Source organism: Coregonus clupeaformis, chromosome 20, assembly GCF_020615455.1.
Source record: "Coregonus clupeaformis isolate EN_2021a chromosome 20, ASM2061545v1, whole genome shotgun sequence".
Lineage (NCBI taxonomy): Eukaryota > Metazoa > Chordata > Actinopteri > Salmoniformes > Salmonidae > Coregonus > Coregonus clupeaformis.
The window spans coordinates 21,869,067-21,885,682 of record NC_059211.1 but is presented as its reverse complement, the minus strand read 5'-3'; the positions used below and the strand labels follow the sequence as shown (position 1 = coordinate 21,885,682).

General features: G+C 47.1%; 1 protein-coding gene across 10 annotated transcripts in view; it reads right to left on the bottom strand.

The window, feature by feature from the left end:
* The window catches only part of LOC121534111 (disks large homolog 1), a 253,752-nt gene that overhangs the window by 104,352 nt on the left and 132,784 nt on the right, over positions 1-16,616 (bottom strand). For 9 of the 10 annotated variants that reach the window (XM_041840572.2, XM_041840573.2, XM_041840574.2 and 6 more), the window contains one exon: positions 9,477-9,530. In XM_041840572.2, the coding sequence (XP_041696506.2) occupies positions 9,477-9,530 (54 nt within the window). Of the gene's footprint in view, positions 1-9,476; positions 9,531-9,726; positions 10,110-16,616 lie in introns of those variants that run through there. The other variant, XM_041840583.2, reaches the window with a different exon arrangement.

Genomic DNA, 16,616 nt, shown 5'->3' with positions numbered 1-16,616 from the left:
ACTGACCACAGGGGCTGGCCCCCTCACTGCACTACACACTGCAGTACCAGACTGACCCCAGGGGCTGGCCCCTCACTGCACTACACACTGCAGTACCAGACTGACCCCAGGGGCTGGCCCCTCACTGCACTACACACTGCAGTACCAGACTGACCCCAGGGGCTGGCCCCCTCACTGCACTACACACTGCAGTACCAGACTGACCCCAGGGGCTGGCCTCCTCACTGCACTACACACTGCAGTACCAGACTGACCACAGGGGCTGGCCCCCTCACTGCACTACACACTGCAGTACCAGACTGACCCCAGGGGCTGGCCTCCTCACTGCACTACACACTGCAGTACCAGACTGACCACAGGGGCTGGCCCCCTCACTGCACTACACACTGCAGTACCAGTCTGACCACAGGGGCTGGCCCCCTCACTGCACTACACACTGCAGTACCAGACTGACCCCAGGGGCTGGCCCCCTCACTGCACTACACACTGCAGTACCAGACTGACCACAGGGGCTGGCCCCCTCACTGCACTACACACTGCAGTACCAGACTGACCCCAGGGGCTGGCCCCCTCACTGCACTACACACTGCAGTACCAGACTGACCCCAGGGGCTGGCCTCCTCACTGCACTACACACTGCAGTACCAGACTGACCACAGGGGCTGGCCCCCTCACTGCACTACACACTGCAGTACCAGACTGACCCCAGGGCTGGCCTCTTCACTGCACTACACACTGCAGTACCAGACTGACCACAGGGGCTGGCCCCTCACTGCACTACACACTGCAGTACCAGACTGACCACAGGGGCTGGCCCCCTCACTGCACTACACACTGCAGTACCAGACTGACCCCAGGGGCTGGCCCCCTCACTGCACTACACACTGCAGTACCAGACTGACCCCAGGGGCTGGCCCCCTCACTGCACTACACACTGCAGTACCAGACTGACCCCAGGGGCTGGCCCCCTCACTGCACTACACACTGCAGTACCAGACTGACCCCAGGGGCTGGCCTCCTCACTGCACTACACACTGCAGTACCAGACTGACCCCAGGGGCTGGCCTCCTCACTGCACTACACACTGCAGTACCAGACTGACCACAGGGGCTGGCCCCCTCACTGCACTACACACTGCAGTACCAGACTGACCACAGGGGCTGGCCCCCTCACTGCACTACACACTGCAGTACCAGACTGACCACAGGGGCTGGCCCCCTCACTGCACTACACACTGCAGTACCAGACTGACCCCAGGGGCTGGCCTCCTCACTGCACTACACACTGCAGTACCAGACTGACCCCAGGGGCTGGCCTCCTCACTGCACTACACACTGCAGTACCAGACTGACCACAGGGGGCTGGCCCCCTCACTGCACTACACACTGCAGTACCAGACTGACCACAGGGGCTGGCCCCCTCACTGCACTACACACTGCAGTACCAGACTGACCCCAGGGGCTGGCCTCCTCACTGCACTACACACTGCAGTACCAGACTGACCACAGGGGCTGGCCCCCCTCACTGCACTACACACTGCAGTACCAGACTGACCCCAGGGGCTGGCCTCTTCACTGCACTACACACTGCAGTACCAGACTGACCACAGGGGCTGGCCCCCTCACTGCACTACACACTGCAGTACCAGACTGACCACAGGGGCTGGCCCCCTCACTGCACTACACACTGCAGTACCAGACTGACCCCAGGGGCTGGCCTCCTCACTGCACTACACACTGCAGTACCAGACTGACCACAGGGGCTGGCCCCCTCACTGCACTACACACTGCAGTACCAGACTGACCCCAGGGGCTGGCCCCCTCACTGCACTACACACTGCAGTACCAGACTGACCCCAGGGGCTGGCCCCTCACTGCACTACACACTGCAGTACCAGACTGACCCCAGGGGCTGGCCCCCTCACTGCACTACACACTGCAGTACCAGACTGACCCCAGGGGCTGGCCTCCTCACTGCACTACACACTGCAGTACCAGACTGACCCCAGGGGCTGGCCTCCTCACTGCACTACACACTGCAGTACCAGACTGACCACAGGGGCTGGCCCCCTCACTGCACTACACACTGCAGTACCAGACTGACCACAGGGGCTGGCCCCCTCACTGCACTACACACTGCAGTACCAGACTGACCACAGGGGCTGGCCCCCTCACTGCACTACACACTGCAGTACCAGACTGACCACAGGGGCTGGCCATCGTGGCCACAGATATGGGGGTGAGCGACAGAGAGCGAGAGAGCTGGGACTAGGGACAGTAAAAGTTTCCACATTCTTAACGTAGTCAGATTTGTTTTTGCGCAACGTGCACCTTTTGGTAACATGATACCTCAACGATCCAGACTCCCAAATAGCAACATTCACAAGGGGGCAATAGAGGTTGTCTTCTCTGTTGTAAAAGCAAAAGAAGATTCTCTCTTGTCTTGTTGTCTTCCCTTGCTAGCAAGTTGGCTAAACACTGCACGCTAGCTAGCCTTTAGCTTCCCACATCTCCAAGTTGGCTAAACACGGCACGCTAGCTAGCCTTTAGCTTCCCACATCTCCAAGTTGGCTAAACACTGCAAGCTAGCTAGCCTTTAGCTTCCCAAATCTCCAAGTTGGCTAAACACTGAACGCTAGCTAGCCTTTAGCTTCCTACATCTCCAAGTTGGCTAAACACTGAACGCTACATTTTACATTTTGGTCATTTAGCAAACACTCTTATCCAGAGCGACTTACAGCAGCAATTAGGGTTAAGTGCCTTGCTCAAGGGCACGTCGACAGATTTTTCACCTAGTCAGCGATTAGAACCAGCGACCTTTCGGTTACTGGCACTACGCTCTTAACCACTGAGCTACCTGCCGCCCTAGCTAGCCTTTAGCTTCCCACATCTCCAAGTTGGGCTAAACACTGCAAGCTAGCTGCTAGCCTTTAGCTTCCCACATCACCATGTGAAATGATCGGATTTCAAATGAAATAATATGACCTGGCAAATATTTGTATACTTGCCGGTGTAAGCTACAACATTATCCCAATTTGATATTCTTCTTCAATGTATTCGTTCCCATATTAGCCCAAAATAGAATGTCATAGTTTTTTTGTCACTAAGGGAAAAAAAGCACATGGCTATCTGTTTTTCCAAATAGCCTAAAATAACGTTATCACTTCTAAACAAAATACCTTTTTGGGGGATTCTAATAAGGCTACAATGTTGTTTTGTTTTATTGTTTGAACAGTCGCTGAGAGTTGAAGTTGAACATTTTGCAGTTTTCAAGCTAATTTCCTGCAGTTCTACTCATTTTGTCATGGGGCAGAGAAATATTTTGTTTCAGCTTTGAAGCTAATATCCTGCAATTCTACACAAAACCTTGCCGTTTTGAAGCTTTAAGTAACTGTCAAGTGTTTCCAGATTTCGATGAAATATGACCTATAATTAATTACAATATGAGTTAAATAGTTTTAGTTCCACATTTTTTTAATTAAGTCTGTTAAAAAGCAGCTTTTCTATGTTGGAATGGTGTGGATGTACCCCAACAGAATGGTGTGGGCGTATATCGGTCATTACAAATATTCAAGCAAGTAGACCGCTGATTGGCCAATGAGGAAAGAGCAAGCATTTTTGAAAAGGTGGTCTGTTTGAGATACCAGTTTGAGGTGGGTTTTTCTCCAATTTATGCTTTGGCCACAAATACGAGTTTAGGATGAGTCAACAACATTATTTGGGTATGAGTTAACAGAATATTAACTTTTAAAAGTGAGATGTTCACTGGACAGTTACTTTAAATTACAGTGCATGTATGTATATAAAACAAATATACAAGAAGTATTGAGTTGAAACATTTATAATTGGTGGATACCAATATCCCTGTAAACCTCCCAGGCTCATGTGTCCCAGGGTTAAGAACATAAATTGTAGATTAATAATATTACACTGTATTGTATTACACCCTTTAAAATTATTCCACAGATCCCTTGTCCAAAATGTGTTTAATCTGTTGTTGTTCATGAAATATCAAAAATACAAATAAACATTTTGTATTACATTTTTTAGATCTGGCTGCAGTATCGAGGGTTGAATTGGAATTTATGAGCCATTCTCAATTCAATTCAACCCTGCTAGATACACTCAAACACTGAGACAACTTTCAAGTTGTATTAGTGGTAGGTACAGGATACACATGGTATACACTGTCCAATGAAATGCTTATTGCAGGTTCATTCTCGATAATGCAACAAAATAAGAAATAATAAAAGATAAGAATACAAACATAAAATAAATGTTTATCGCCCCCACAATAGTATATGCATTGGTTGAAGCTCAATGTTAAATTCAAATCTCCCTACCATCATCTCTAAGCCAATATGACACCAATGTCGATGAAAATTTGCGAATCAACTTGATTAGAGGTACACAACACACTACCCGCCTCTCGTCATGATCCGCCAGGTCGTTACCAAGAACCACTATACCGGATTTTTTACAGGGTCATTAGCATTAGGGTCGTCAGACAATGTTTTCCCCAAACCTGGCTGAAATTCTAGACGTCGGATTAAAACAAGGCTACAGCGTCCATAAGGGGACAATTAGACTTGGATCCATTTTGAATGAATACGTTTGTAAGTGCAACAGTTTTTATAAAAGTAATAAGTTATCGCTCTCACGTGCAATATTTCTGTTCATCAAGAACCAATTAAGTGCTTCCTTTTTGTAGCATTTCTGAGCATGCTAACATCTTTTCAGCCGAATCTCAGAGTTCTAAAATCGGACCTAGTAGCTAGCTAACGCCAGTCGGATGAGAGGCAAGCTACAAGCAAAGATGCTAGCTACATTATGCTACGGAAGGTTTTTCAAACGGCTGAAGTCATCTGTGTAAACTATTGGCCTTGACACTTGACACTTGGTGTCATAAGCACAAATGAGATAGTAAACGTCCTTGGCTGCTATTGCCAGTTAGCTAGCCAGTAACGTTAGCTAGTTACAAGGCTGTAACGTTAATGTTAGCCGTAAGGACGGATCATGCACCGGCACAACTCAATGTTGACAATATCGCTATCCGACATTCTTCCACAAAACAAAGCACAGCTATTCCACTATTGTAATACAGTAACAAGTCCTGGTCACTGGGCTCTAGGTGGATGGCCATGGTGATATTTACTGGGAACAGCAGTTACTGTAATAGGTGTGCTATTCATTGACCATTAGATTGAGCAGTTTACAGGGGATGAGGTATACCTTCTATATTTCCCCCCAGCAGATTTATGCACAGAGACCAGACCACGCAACATGATTTGGTTTGTAATCTCAATAAACATAATCTCAATCTCAATGGAAGGCATTTCCCCAGCCCGGATTAAATACACTATTCTGGGCATTTGGTAGCTTCAGTGAGCCTGGTTATTGAACTCTAACAGAAAGTAATAATCATGTAAAATATACAGTAGAATGTTGTTTCTAGCTCTGGCTGGTAACACCGGTAAATAGATGATTTTTTACATGGTATTTCACTTTAACAGCAACTACGTTGTGCAACATAAACAACAGGCTTCTACCACCAGGCCATCAGACAGCTGAACAGCTAACCCCAGACCTGCACCTTAGAGACCATCTGCACCCCAGACCATCTGCACCTTAGAGACCATCTGCACCCCAGACCTGCACCTTAGAGACCATCTGCACCCCAGACCTGCACCTTAGAGACCATCTGCACCTTAGAGACCATCTGCACCCCAGACCTGCACCTTAGAGACCATCTGCACCTTAGAGACCATCTGCACCCCAGACCTGCACCTTAGAGACCATCTGCACCCCAGACCTGCACCTTAGAGACCATCTGCACCCCAGACCTGCACCTTAGAGACCATCTGCACCTTAGAGACCATCTGCACCCCAGACCTGCACCTTAGAGACCATCTGCACCCCAGACCATCTGCACCTTAGAGACCATCTGCACCCCAGACCTGCACCTTAGAGACCATCTGCACCTTAGAGACCATCTGCACCCCAGACCTGCACCTTAGAGACCATCTGCACCTTAGAGACCATCTGCACCCCAGACCTGCACCTTCGAGACCATCTGCACCTTAGAGACCATCTGCACCCCAGACCTGCACCTTAGAGACCATCTGCACCTTAGAGACCATCTGCACAGTAGAGACCATCTGCACCCCAGACCTGCACCTTGGAGACCATCTGCACCTTAGAGACCATCTGCACCCCAGACCTGCACCTTAGAGACCATCTGCACCCCAGACCTGCACCTTAGAGACCATCTGCACCCCAGACCTGCACCTTAGAGACCATCTGCACCCCAGACCTGCACCGTAGAGACCATCTGCACCTTATAGACCATCTGCACCCCAGACCTGCACCTTAGAGACCATCTGCACCCCAGACCATCTGCACCTTAGAGACCATCTGCACCCCAGACCTGCACCTTAGAGACCATCTGCACCTTAGATACCATCTGCACCCCAGACCTGCACCTTAGAGACCATCTGCACCTTAGAGACCATCTGCACCCCAGACCTGCACCTTCGAGACCATCTGCACCTTAGAGACCATCTGCACCCCAGACCTGCACCTTAGAGACCATCTGCACCTTAGAGACCATCTGCACCCCAGACCTGCACCTTAGAGACCATCTGCACCCCAGACCTGCACCTTAGAGACCATCTGCACCTTAGAGACCATCTGCACCATTGAGACTATTTGCACCTTAGAGACTATCTGCAACATTGAGACTATCTGCACCTTTGAGACTATCTGCACCATTGAAACTATCTGCACCTTAGAGACTATATGCACTGAGTACCCACACATCCAACCCTCACACACACGCAAACACCCATAAACACTCACACACAAGCACACACATGCAAACACCCACAAACACTCACACACAAACACCCATAAACACTCACACACAAGCACACACATGCAAACACCCACAAACACTCACACACAAACACCCATAAACACTCAAACACAAGCACACACAAACACCCATAAAAATTCACACATAAGCACACACACACACTCAGAACTAACACACATACAGTACATTACATACACACAGAGTCAACGCTGCTGTTCAATTATTTACTATTTATTGTTCTGCGTGACCAAGTCACTACCCACTTTTTATTTGTAAATACAGTCCATTATTACTATACATGCTACCACTTATTTTACTTATTTTTTAATTGACTCTATTTTTATTATTGTTATTGACTGATGTTGATTGATGTTGACTGATGTTGACTGAGTATACTGTAATGTTGAGGGAGATAGCACATCAGAATGTAACTGCACCTTTTGAACCTGCTGGAAACTGTGTACAGTGGCTTGCGAAAGTATTCACCCCCCTTTGGCATTTTTCCTATTTTGTTGCTTTACAACCTGGAATTAAAATTGATTTTGGGGGGGGTTTGTATCATTTGATTTACACAACATGCCTACCACTTTGAAGATGCAAAATATGTTTTATTGTGAAACAAACAAGAAATTACTTGACTTGAGCGTGCATAACTATTCACCCCCCCAAAGTCAATACTTTGTAGAGCCACCTTTTGCAGCAATTACAGCTGCAAGTCTCTTGGGGTATGTCTCTATAAGCTTGGCACATCTAGCCACTGGGATTTTTGCCCATTCTTCAAGGCAAAACTGCTCCAGCTCCTTAAAGTTGGATGGGTTCCGCTTGTGTACAGCAATCTTTGAATCATACCACAGATTCTCAATTGGATTGAAGTCTGGGCTTTGACCAGGCTATTCCAAGACATTTAAATGTTTCCCCTTAAACCACTTGAGTGTTGCTTTAGCAGTATGCTTAGGGTCATTGTCCTGCTGGAAGGTGAACCTCCGTCCCAGTCTCAAATCTCTGGAAGACTGAAACAGGTTTCCCTCAAGAATTTACCTGTATTTAGCGCCATCCATCATTCCTTCAATTCTGACCAGTTTCCCAGTCCCTGCCGATGAAAAACATCCCCACAGGATGGTGTTCCTGGGGTGATGAGAGGTGTTGGGTTTGCGCCAGACATAGCGTTTTTCTTGATGGCCAAAAAGCTCAAATGTAGTCTCATCTGACCAGAGTCCATATGTTTGGGGAGTCTCCCATATACCTTTTGGCGAACACCAAACGTGTTTGCTTATTTTTTTCTTTAAGCAATGGCTTTTTTCTGGCCACTCTTCCGTTAAAGCCTAGCACTGTGGACTGTACGGCTTAAAGTGGACCTATGGACAGATACTCCAATCTCCACTGTGGAGCTTTGCAGCTCCTTCAGGGTTATCTTTGGTCTCTTTGTTGCCTCTCTGATTAATGCCCTCCTTGCCTGGTCCGTGAGTTTTGGTGGGCGGCCCTCTCTTGGCAGGTTTGTTGTGGTGCCATATTCTTAAAATTTTTGAATCATGGATTTAATGGTGCTCTGTGGTATGTTCATAGTTTCGGATATTTTTTTATAACCCAACCCTGATCTGTACTTCTCCACAACTTTGTCCCTGACCTGTTTGGAGAGCCCCTTGGTCTTCATGGTGCCGCTTGCTTGGTGGTGCCCCTTGCTTAGTGGTGTTGCAGACTCTGGGGCCTTTCAGAGCAGGTGTATATATACTGAGATCATGTGACAGATCATGTGACACTTAGATTACACACAGGTGGACTTTATTTAACTAATTATGTGACTTCTGAAGGTAATTGGTTGCACCAGATCTTATTTAGGGGCTTTATAGCAAAGGGGGCGAATACATAATGCACGCACCACTTTTCCGTTATTAATTTTTTAGAATTTTTTGAAGCAAGTTATTTTTTTAATTTCACTTCACCAATTTGGACTATTTGGTGTATGTCCATTACATGAAATCCAAATAAAAATCCATTTAAATTACAGGTTGTAATGCAACAAAATAGGAAAAACGGCTAGGGGGTTTAATACTTTTGCAAGGCACTGTATGTGACGAATACATATTTACATTTTAGTCTTTTAGCAGACGCTCTTATCCAGAGCGACTTACAGTTAGTGAATACATTTATTTTTTATTTTTATACTGGCCCCCCGTGGGAATCGAACCCACAACCCTGGCGTTGCAAACGCCATGCTCTATCAACTGAGCTACATCCCTGCCGGCCATTCCCTCCCCTACCCTGGGCCAATTGTGCGCCGCCCATGAGTCTCCCGGTCGCGGCCGGCTGCGACAGAGCCTGGATTCGAACCAGGATCTCTAGTGGCACAGTTAGCACTGCGATGCAGTGCCTTAGACCACTGCGCCACTCAGGAGTATACAATTAGATGTATTTAATTGATTTGATTTTGATTTGAAAAGGATGGTTACACTGTATTTCTAGACTGTTATTTCCTGGTATTTATCCTTCATCGTCGACATCAACAGTTCTCTAATAACCATGGTTTATTTGTGGCTCATTTAAGTTCAGTTGTGTGTGTGTGTGTGTGTGTGTGTGTGGGGGGGGGTAAAGAAATGCAGACTTACGTATGGGGGGCTGTCCAAGCTGTCTGTGTTAACCACTACAGGAGGTGGGTTTGCCTGCAACAGAAGAAAAAAAAAAGAAAATTAACTCAGTTTTGGTTATCAAAATATTTCATGACAAAATAAAATATTTTTTCACCTCCCGATTCCCTGGTAGTACGTTGCAAAAGCTAAACACAACAACAAAAATTACAAAAATTACAAAAAAATATTAGGCCAAGCTAAAAAAAAGTTTAACAAAATAATAACTTACTCTCCGCATGTTTTGGTACAACATTTTGAAAGCATCGGTTAGAGATTACCACGGCAGAATGGTTCCATATGCGACATGACATACTGTCCTATTGTAGAATATGAACTCCTGAAGCCTACAGCAATGCCGTTGCTATGGAATTGGCCCAAACATCCCCAACTACATCCCTAATAATAGACAACTCCTCCTGGATCCCCTGGTCTTCACTGGGCTGGTCTCTCCTCTCCTACAGGTCCTGAGGTACAAAACAACCACCCCAAGCAGCAAGTCTCTCCCTCACAAACACTAATCCTACAAACTCCAGCACCAAAACAGAAGCAAAATGGGAGGTGTGTAAAAAAAGAAAGAGGGAGAGAGGAGAGGAGGGAAAAAAAGAAGAGAGGGTGACGTGGGTGACGTGGGTGACGTGGGTGCAGGCAGAGAGGAGGGTGGAGAGATGGCAGGAGGGGTCTCGGCTGGGATGGGGATCACAGGGATTACGTGTACGTGGGGCGGGGGGTGGGACCAACACATCTGGCTGCTAAACAATGGCAATGGAGGTCAAGGGTCAGGGTAAAACACACAGACACATAGGCAGAATAAACACACTGCGTAACACGGATGCAGTAACACACAATGATAAATCACATGCTGAACGGGAAGAAGGCAGGAAAGGGAGAGAGAGAGAGAGAGAGAGAGAGAGAGAGAGAGAGAGAGAGAGAAGGAGCGTGAGTAAGTGAGAGAGAGAAAGAGAAATTGAAAGAGAAAGTGAGAGAGAGGAATCGAGAGAGAGGAATCGAGAAAGAGTGAGTGAGTGAGTGAGTGAGTGAGTGAGTGAGTGAGTGAGAAAGTGAGAGAGACAAATCGAGAGCGAGAAAATATGATAATGTTCTGAACTGAATTATGGTAATGTGGTAGTGAGGGAGGATTGTCTGACAGTGGCAGCTGCTGAGGGCTCTAATGTGTGTAGATTATAGAGGGGGATGAGAGTAGAAAATATATATATATATATATATATATAAATATATATATATATATATATATATATATATAGAAGAGAGAGAGAGAGAGAGAGAGAGAGAGAGAGAGAGAGAGAGAGAGAGAGAGAGAGAGAGAGAGAGAGAGAGAGCGAGAGAGAGAGAGAGAGAGAGAGAGAGAGAGAGAGAGAGAGATGGCCTCAACCCCCCCAGCATCAGAAAAGCTGTTCAAGTTTGGGGATTTGGTGTGTTTCTCGTGAGACTGAGTTTCCAGGCAGGATTTGCTATTATGTTATTGACGGAGTACTGAGAACGATGTGAACATTCCTTTAGGATGAAATATGCAGATCGGCTTAAATGTATTTGGTTTTTGAGGAACATTTAGGTAAACAGGTTTCTCTTCACAAGATTAAAAGGAAAACACATTTAGTATATTCAAACGCTAAGCCAGGAGAACAACACTATGGACATACATAGATATCATTACATTCCACAAGGGATTTAACGTGTTGAGGAAGAAGTCTAATTAGACATTATAGAACAGGGGTCTTCAACTCTGACCCTACGAGGTATGGACTACTACTGGTTTTCTGTTCTACCTGATCATTAATTGGTTTAAATCAGTCCCTGACTAGAGGGGAATCATTTTTAAAAAGCGGTAGAACTGGCTATGGAGGTCCAGAATTTAATTTGAGGGTTCTAGAACATCAACAAGACTATCTCACACGTAGGAAAGCAAGAACAAACGCTCCTATATAAAAACATGGAAGACACGGCCATTCCATCCTTAGAGCCCGTGTCCACAAAGCCTCTCAGAGTAGGAGGGCTGATCTAGGACCAGTTTTGCCTTTTAGATCATAATGAATAACATTATATGGACAGGTAAGGATCTGATCCTATATTATTTGTGAATACCGACCCAAAGCTACCATGTGCTCCTCTCCAGCCTCTCAATGTAAATAAAACTCATTGACAGTTAACCTCAGTGGACCCAATGTTAATCTGATCTGCTGGTCTGGTGGCTCCATTGACAGAAGTGGCTGTGCTTTAGCTGTAAATTAACCCAGCATGACTGTGATGGTGATGAGTGGAGTTTAGTGTTGTTCTTTACACACACACACAAACACACACACACACACACACACACACACACACACACACACACACACACACACACACACACACACACACACACATACACACGTAGGATCTTAATTTGAGCCAGTTTGCTAAAGCAGGAAAATAATCCTGTAGCAACAGGAAATGTGAATGATTATGTGGATTATAATTAATGGACATATTTGTAGGGGTTGATACATTTTTCGTAAGGGAAAATCATGTCTGAAATTTTAAAGTGGAAATTACAAACTTCAGAAGCCTTTTTAAGGTTTTACTTTTCCTGCATTAGAGGAAAGTTCTCCTGCAACAGGGTGATCAAATTAAGATCCTACATCTTCTGTACACACACACACGTCGCATACGCATGCACGCACGCACACATGCATCTGAGTAGTGAATACAACAGAGTGTTCGCAATGAATGGTGTGTGTGTTGAAGGCGAATCATGCCGAAACTTAAGCTGATTGTTTACTTGTCCCGTCAATAAATCTATCAGATTTCCACGGCAACAGAGTGCTCCTTTTTCTTTATTCTCCCTGACAGTCAGCAGTTACAGTATCCTGGGGTAAGGAATGTTGGTTCTCCCAGACAGTCAAAAGTCGCAGTATCCTGGGTAAGGAATGTTGGTTCTCCTGGACAGTCACCAGTCGCAGTAACCTGGGGTAAGGAATGTTGGTTCTCCTGGACAGTCACCAGTCGCAGTATCCTGGGGTAAAAAATGTTGGTTCTCCTGGACAGTCACCAGTTGCAGTATCCTGGGGTAAGGAATGTTGGTTCTCCCGGACAGTCACCAATTGCAGTATCCTGGGTAAGGAATGTTGATTCGCCTGGACAGTCAAAAGTCACAGTATCCTGGGTAAGGAATGTTGGTTCTCCTGGACAGTCACCAGTTTCAGTATCCTGGGGTAAAAAATGTTGGTTCTCCTGGATAGTCACCAGTTGCAGTATCCTGGGGTAAGGAATGTTGGTTATCCCGGACAGTCACCAGTTGCAGTATCCTGGGTAAGGAATGTTGGTTCGCCTGGACAGTCAAAAGTCGCAGTATCCTGGGTAAGGAATGTTGCTTCTCCTGGACAGTCACCAGTCGCAGTATCCTGGGGTAAAAAATGTTGGTTCTCCTGGACAGTCACCAGTTGCAGTTTCCTGGGGTAAGGAATGTTGGTTCTCCCGGACAGTCACCAGTTGCAGTATCCTGGTGTAAGGAATGTTGGTTCTCCCGGACAGTCACCAGTTGCAGTATCCTGGGGTAAGGAATGTTGGTTATCCCGGACAGTCACCAGTTACAGTATCCTGGGGTAAGGAATGTTGGTTCTCCCTGACAGTCACCAGTTGCAGTATCCTGGGGTAAGGAATGTTGGTTCTCCCGGACAGTCACCAGTTGCAGTATCCTGGGGTAAGGAATGTTGGTTCTCCCGGACAGTCACCAGTTGCAATATCCTGGGGTAAGGAATGTTGGTTCTCCCGGACAGTCACCAGTTGCAGTATCCTGGGGTAAGGAATGACAGTCACCAGTCTCCTGGGGTAAGGAATGTGTTGGGGGTTTCAAGTCCCTCAATAGAGCACCTGATTTTCTCTTTTTCGTTTAAGCTGGGCTGAAGCACGTGTGTGTGTGTGTGTGTGTGTGTGTGTGTGTGTGTGTGTGTGTGTGTGTGTGTGTGTGTGTGTGTGTGTGTGTGTGTGTGTGTGTGTGTGTGTGTGTGTGTGTGTGTGTGTGTGCGTGCGTGTGTGTGTGTGTGTGTATGTGCCTTCATGAGGAGCTAAGCCAGCATTGGGTCAACCCTCCCCACCTCCAGCAGAGCAGGCCAGGCTGAAGGCCACTGTGTCAGCACTCCCAGAGAAAAGCCCTCTGAGACCCCTGACACACGCCTCACGGCCTTCCCTCACGCCCCAGAGTTATATCCAAACCAGAGGTGAGGGGGCAAAGGTCCTGTGGGTCACTCTGGCCCCTTTGGAACACTGGCGTTTTGCAGTGTTTACATTAAGCTACAAAGACTTTCTACACCAATGCACATCTGCACAGTCTAGCTGTAAGACCTGTGCTAGCCTCAACAAAAAAAGTCTCAACAACAATAGTTGAACTGACAAGGAGAATCACGTTTGGGACTTGAGTATTTTACACAAAACCCCAAAACCATGACAACTTGGAGGCCACATTCCTGCATACAGTAGCCAAGCCCACTAACAGTTCAGTATTCCCTGTTTGTTCGGCGCATATACACGTCTGCACCCATAGACTTTAAACAAGTGTAACAGACACACAGGGGGAGATCCATAAACTAGTCCTGAGGTTGCGCCATAACACACTAGTTATGGAGCTGTTCTGTCACAACACAGCCTGGGCTGCCACGACAGAGCTAAAATTAGCATGGATCATTATCTTCGATCAGGAGGCCCAGTCCAGAGTTAGGGCCTGCAGCTCACACTACTGTCTCAACAGCCCAAACAAGTTGGACTGATCTTGAAAGTTGAGTGCCTTGGATGAGAACACAAACCTAGCCGATGGTCAACTACTCTCCGTTATCTTCAAGACCTGGTTTACATACTAGAAGGCCTTCAGTAATACTATAACTGGGGTAGATAGAGGTTCAGTACTACTATAACTGGGGTAGATAGAGGTTCAGTAATACTATAACTGGGGTAGATAGAGGTTCAGTAATATTATAACTGGGGTAGATAGAGGTTCAGTAATACTATAACTGGGGTAGATAGAGGTTCAGTAATACTATAACTGGGGTAGATAGAGGTTCAGTAATACTATAACTGGGGTAGATAGAGGTTCAGTACTACTATAACTGGGGTAGATAGAGGTTCAGTAATACTATAACTGGGGTAGATAGAGGTTCAGTAATACTATAACTGGGGTAGATAGAGGTTCAGTAATACTATAACTGGGGTAGATATAGGTTCAGTAATACTATAACTGGGGTAGATAGAGGTTCAGTAATACTATAACTGGGGTAGATAGAGGTTCAGTAATACTATAACTGGGGTAGATAGAGGTTCAGTAATACTATAACTGGGGTAGATAGTTCAGTAATATTTCAACTGAGGTAGACAGAGGTTGCCCCTAATACTGACATAGGGTCGGATACACCCCCCCACCCCACCCCCCCCACCCTAGATCTGTAATTAAAGGAAACTTCTACCTTGCACTATAAAGCAACACATCATCGTTTCTAGTCAGCAGTCATGCATCACTCTCATTGTGTGGTTAATTAGAGGAAGCATGATGGTAATTTAATATTCCTGACCTCCATGTGAATCCTATTGGTTCACTCTGCCCATTCCGACAACATAAACGTCAACAACAACAAAACACACTCACAACATTCCTCCTCCTGTTTCTCTCCTAAAGCTCTAACCCAGGCAGGCATTGCCAGGCCAGCACCATGCAAACTCCACCAGGACCCTCTCTATGATTCCAGCCCACAAACCCTTGCAGATATCCAGGCTTAGATTCTCCTCTCCTCCGGTGGTTCTAATCTCCTGTAGCACAGCTCGTGTACTAATTTCAGGTTGACCTCTTCTCAGAAATAGGTTTTCCAATACGATCTCCATGTCGGTCCATCCCCTAGATACCTACAGGTGCTTCTCCCAGGTTGGTCCCCTATATACACACACACACATACCTGGGGGGGTTTCTCCAGTGACATTGTGGCCCATGGGGAGTTATCGGACCACCAGCCGCTCTGCCTGTGTGTAGCCCGGACCTTGGCCTTACTCTTGGTAGGACTCTTCTTCACGCTGTCCCTCAGGTTGGTGAACTTCCCCCGGCTCTTAGACATGGAGGCGGGCAGCGTGCAGGAGCTGTAGTTCCCCTGGGGGCTCTGTAGCGGGAGCTGTGGTGAGAGCAGTGGCTGGAGGTTCAACGGAGGGGTCTGCTGCATCTGGGGAGGGGGACGATGGTGGTAGAGGTGTTGGCGATGCTGCTGTAGCTGTAGTTGTTGTTGTTGTTGTTGTTGTTGTTGTTGTGGTTGATAGTGGTGTATCTGCTGGTGTTGTTGGTAGTGTTGTAGTGCCTGCTGTTGAATCTGCTGTTGGTGTTGGATCTGCTGTTGGTGTTGGAGCTGCTGTTGGTGTTGGAGCTGCTGTTGGTGTTGGATCTGCTGTTGGTGTTGGAACTGCTGTTGGTGTTGGAGATGCTGTTGGTGTTGGAGATGCATCTGTGGTTGTTGGATCTGCTGTTGGTGTTGGAGATGCTGTTGGTGTTGGAGCTGCTGTTGGTGTTGGAACTGCTGTTGGTGTTGGAACTGCTGTTGGTGTTGAATCTGCTGTTGCAGGAGGTGTTGTTGCTGTCTGTGGATCAGAGGTAGCTGGCTCTGGGTCTGCTGGACCCGGTGCTGGTTCTGGGTCTGGTTCCCCAGAGCCTGGTTCCCCAGCGTCTTAGCCTGCCTGGAGACCACCATCCCTGGGCCCCCGCAGCAGTACTCGTGGTTGTGGTAGTAGGTGGTCATGGCTGGGGCTTAGACGTAGGTCCAAGAAGAGATGTAGGGTAGATTATGATAAGAAGATGAGGAATAGGTAGAAAGCCTGGTATTCCTCTTTGGTCTCCTGTAGCAGGCTAGCTAGCTACCGGTGAGAGAGACCACAGCACACCACACCACAGCACAGAGAAATCCAGTCTCCAGTCTTATCCTCTGGCTGCAGTCTTACCCTCTCTCCACCCTCTCTCTCCACCCTCTCTCTCTCTCTCACTCACTCTCTCTCTCTCTTCTACTTCCCTCTCTGTGTCTCTGCCGCTCATCCCCCCCCCCTCTTGTTCCCTCTCCCTCGCTCACTCTCTCGTCAATTAAAGAGCTCCAGTGGGCACTGCAC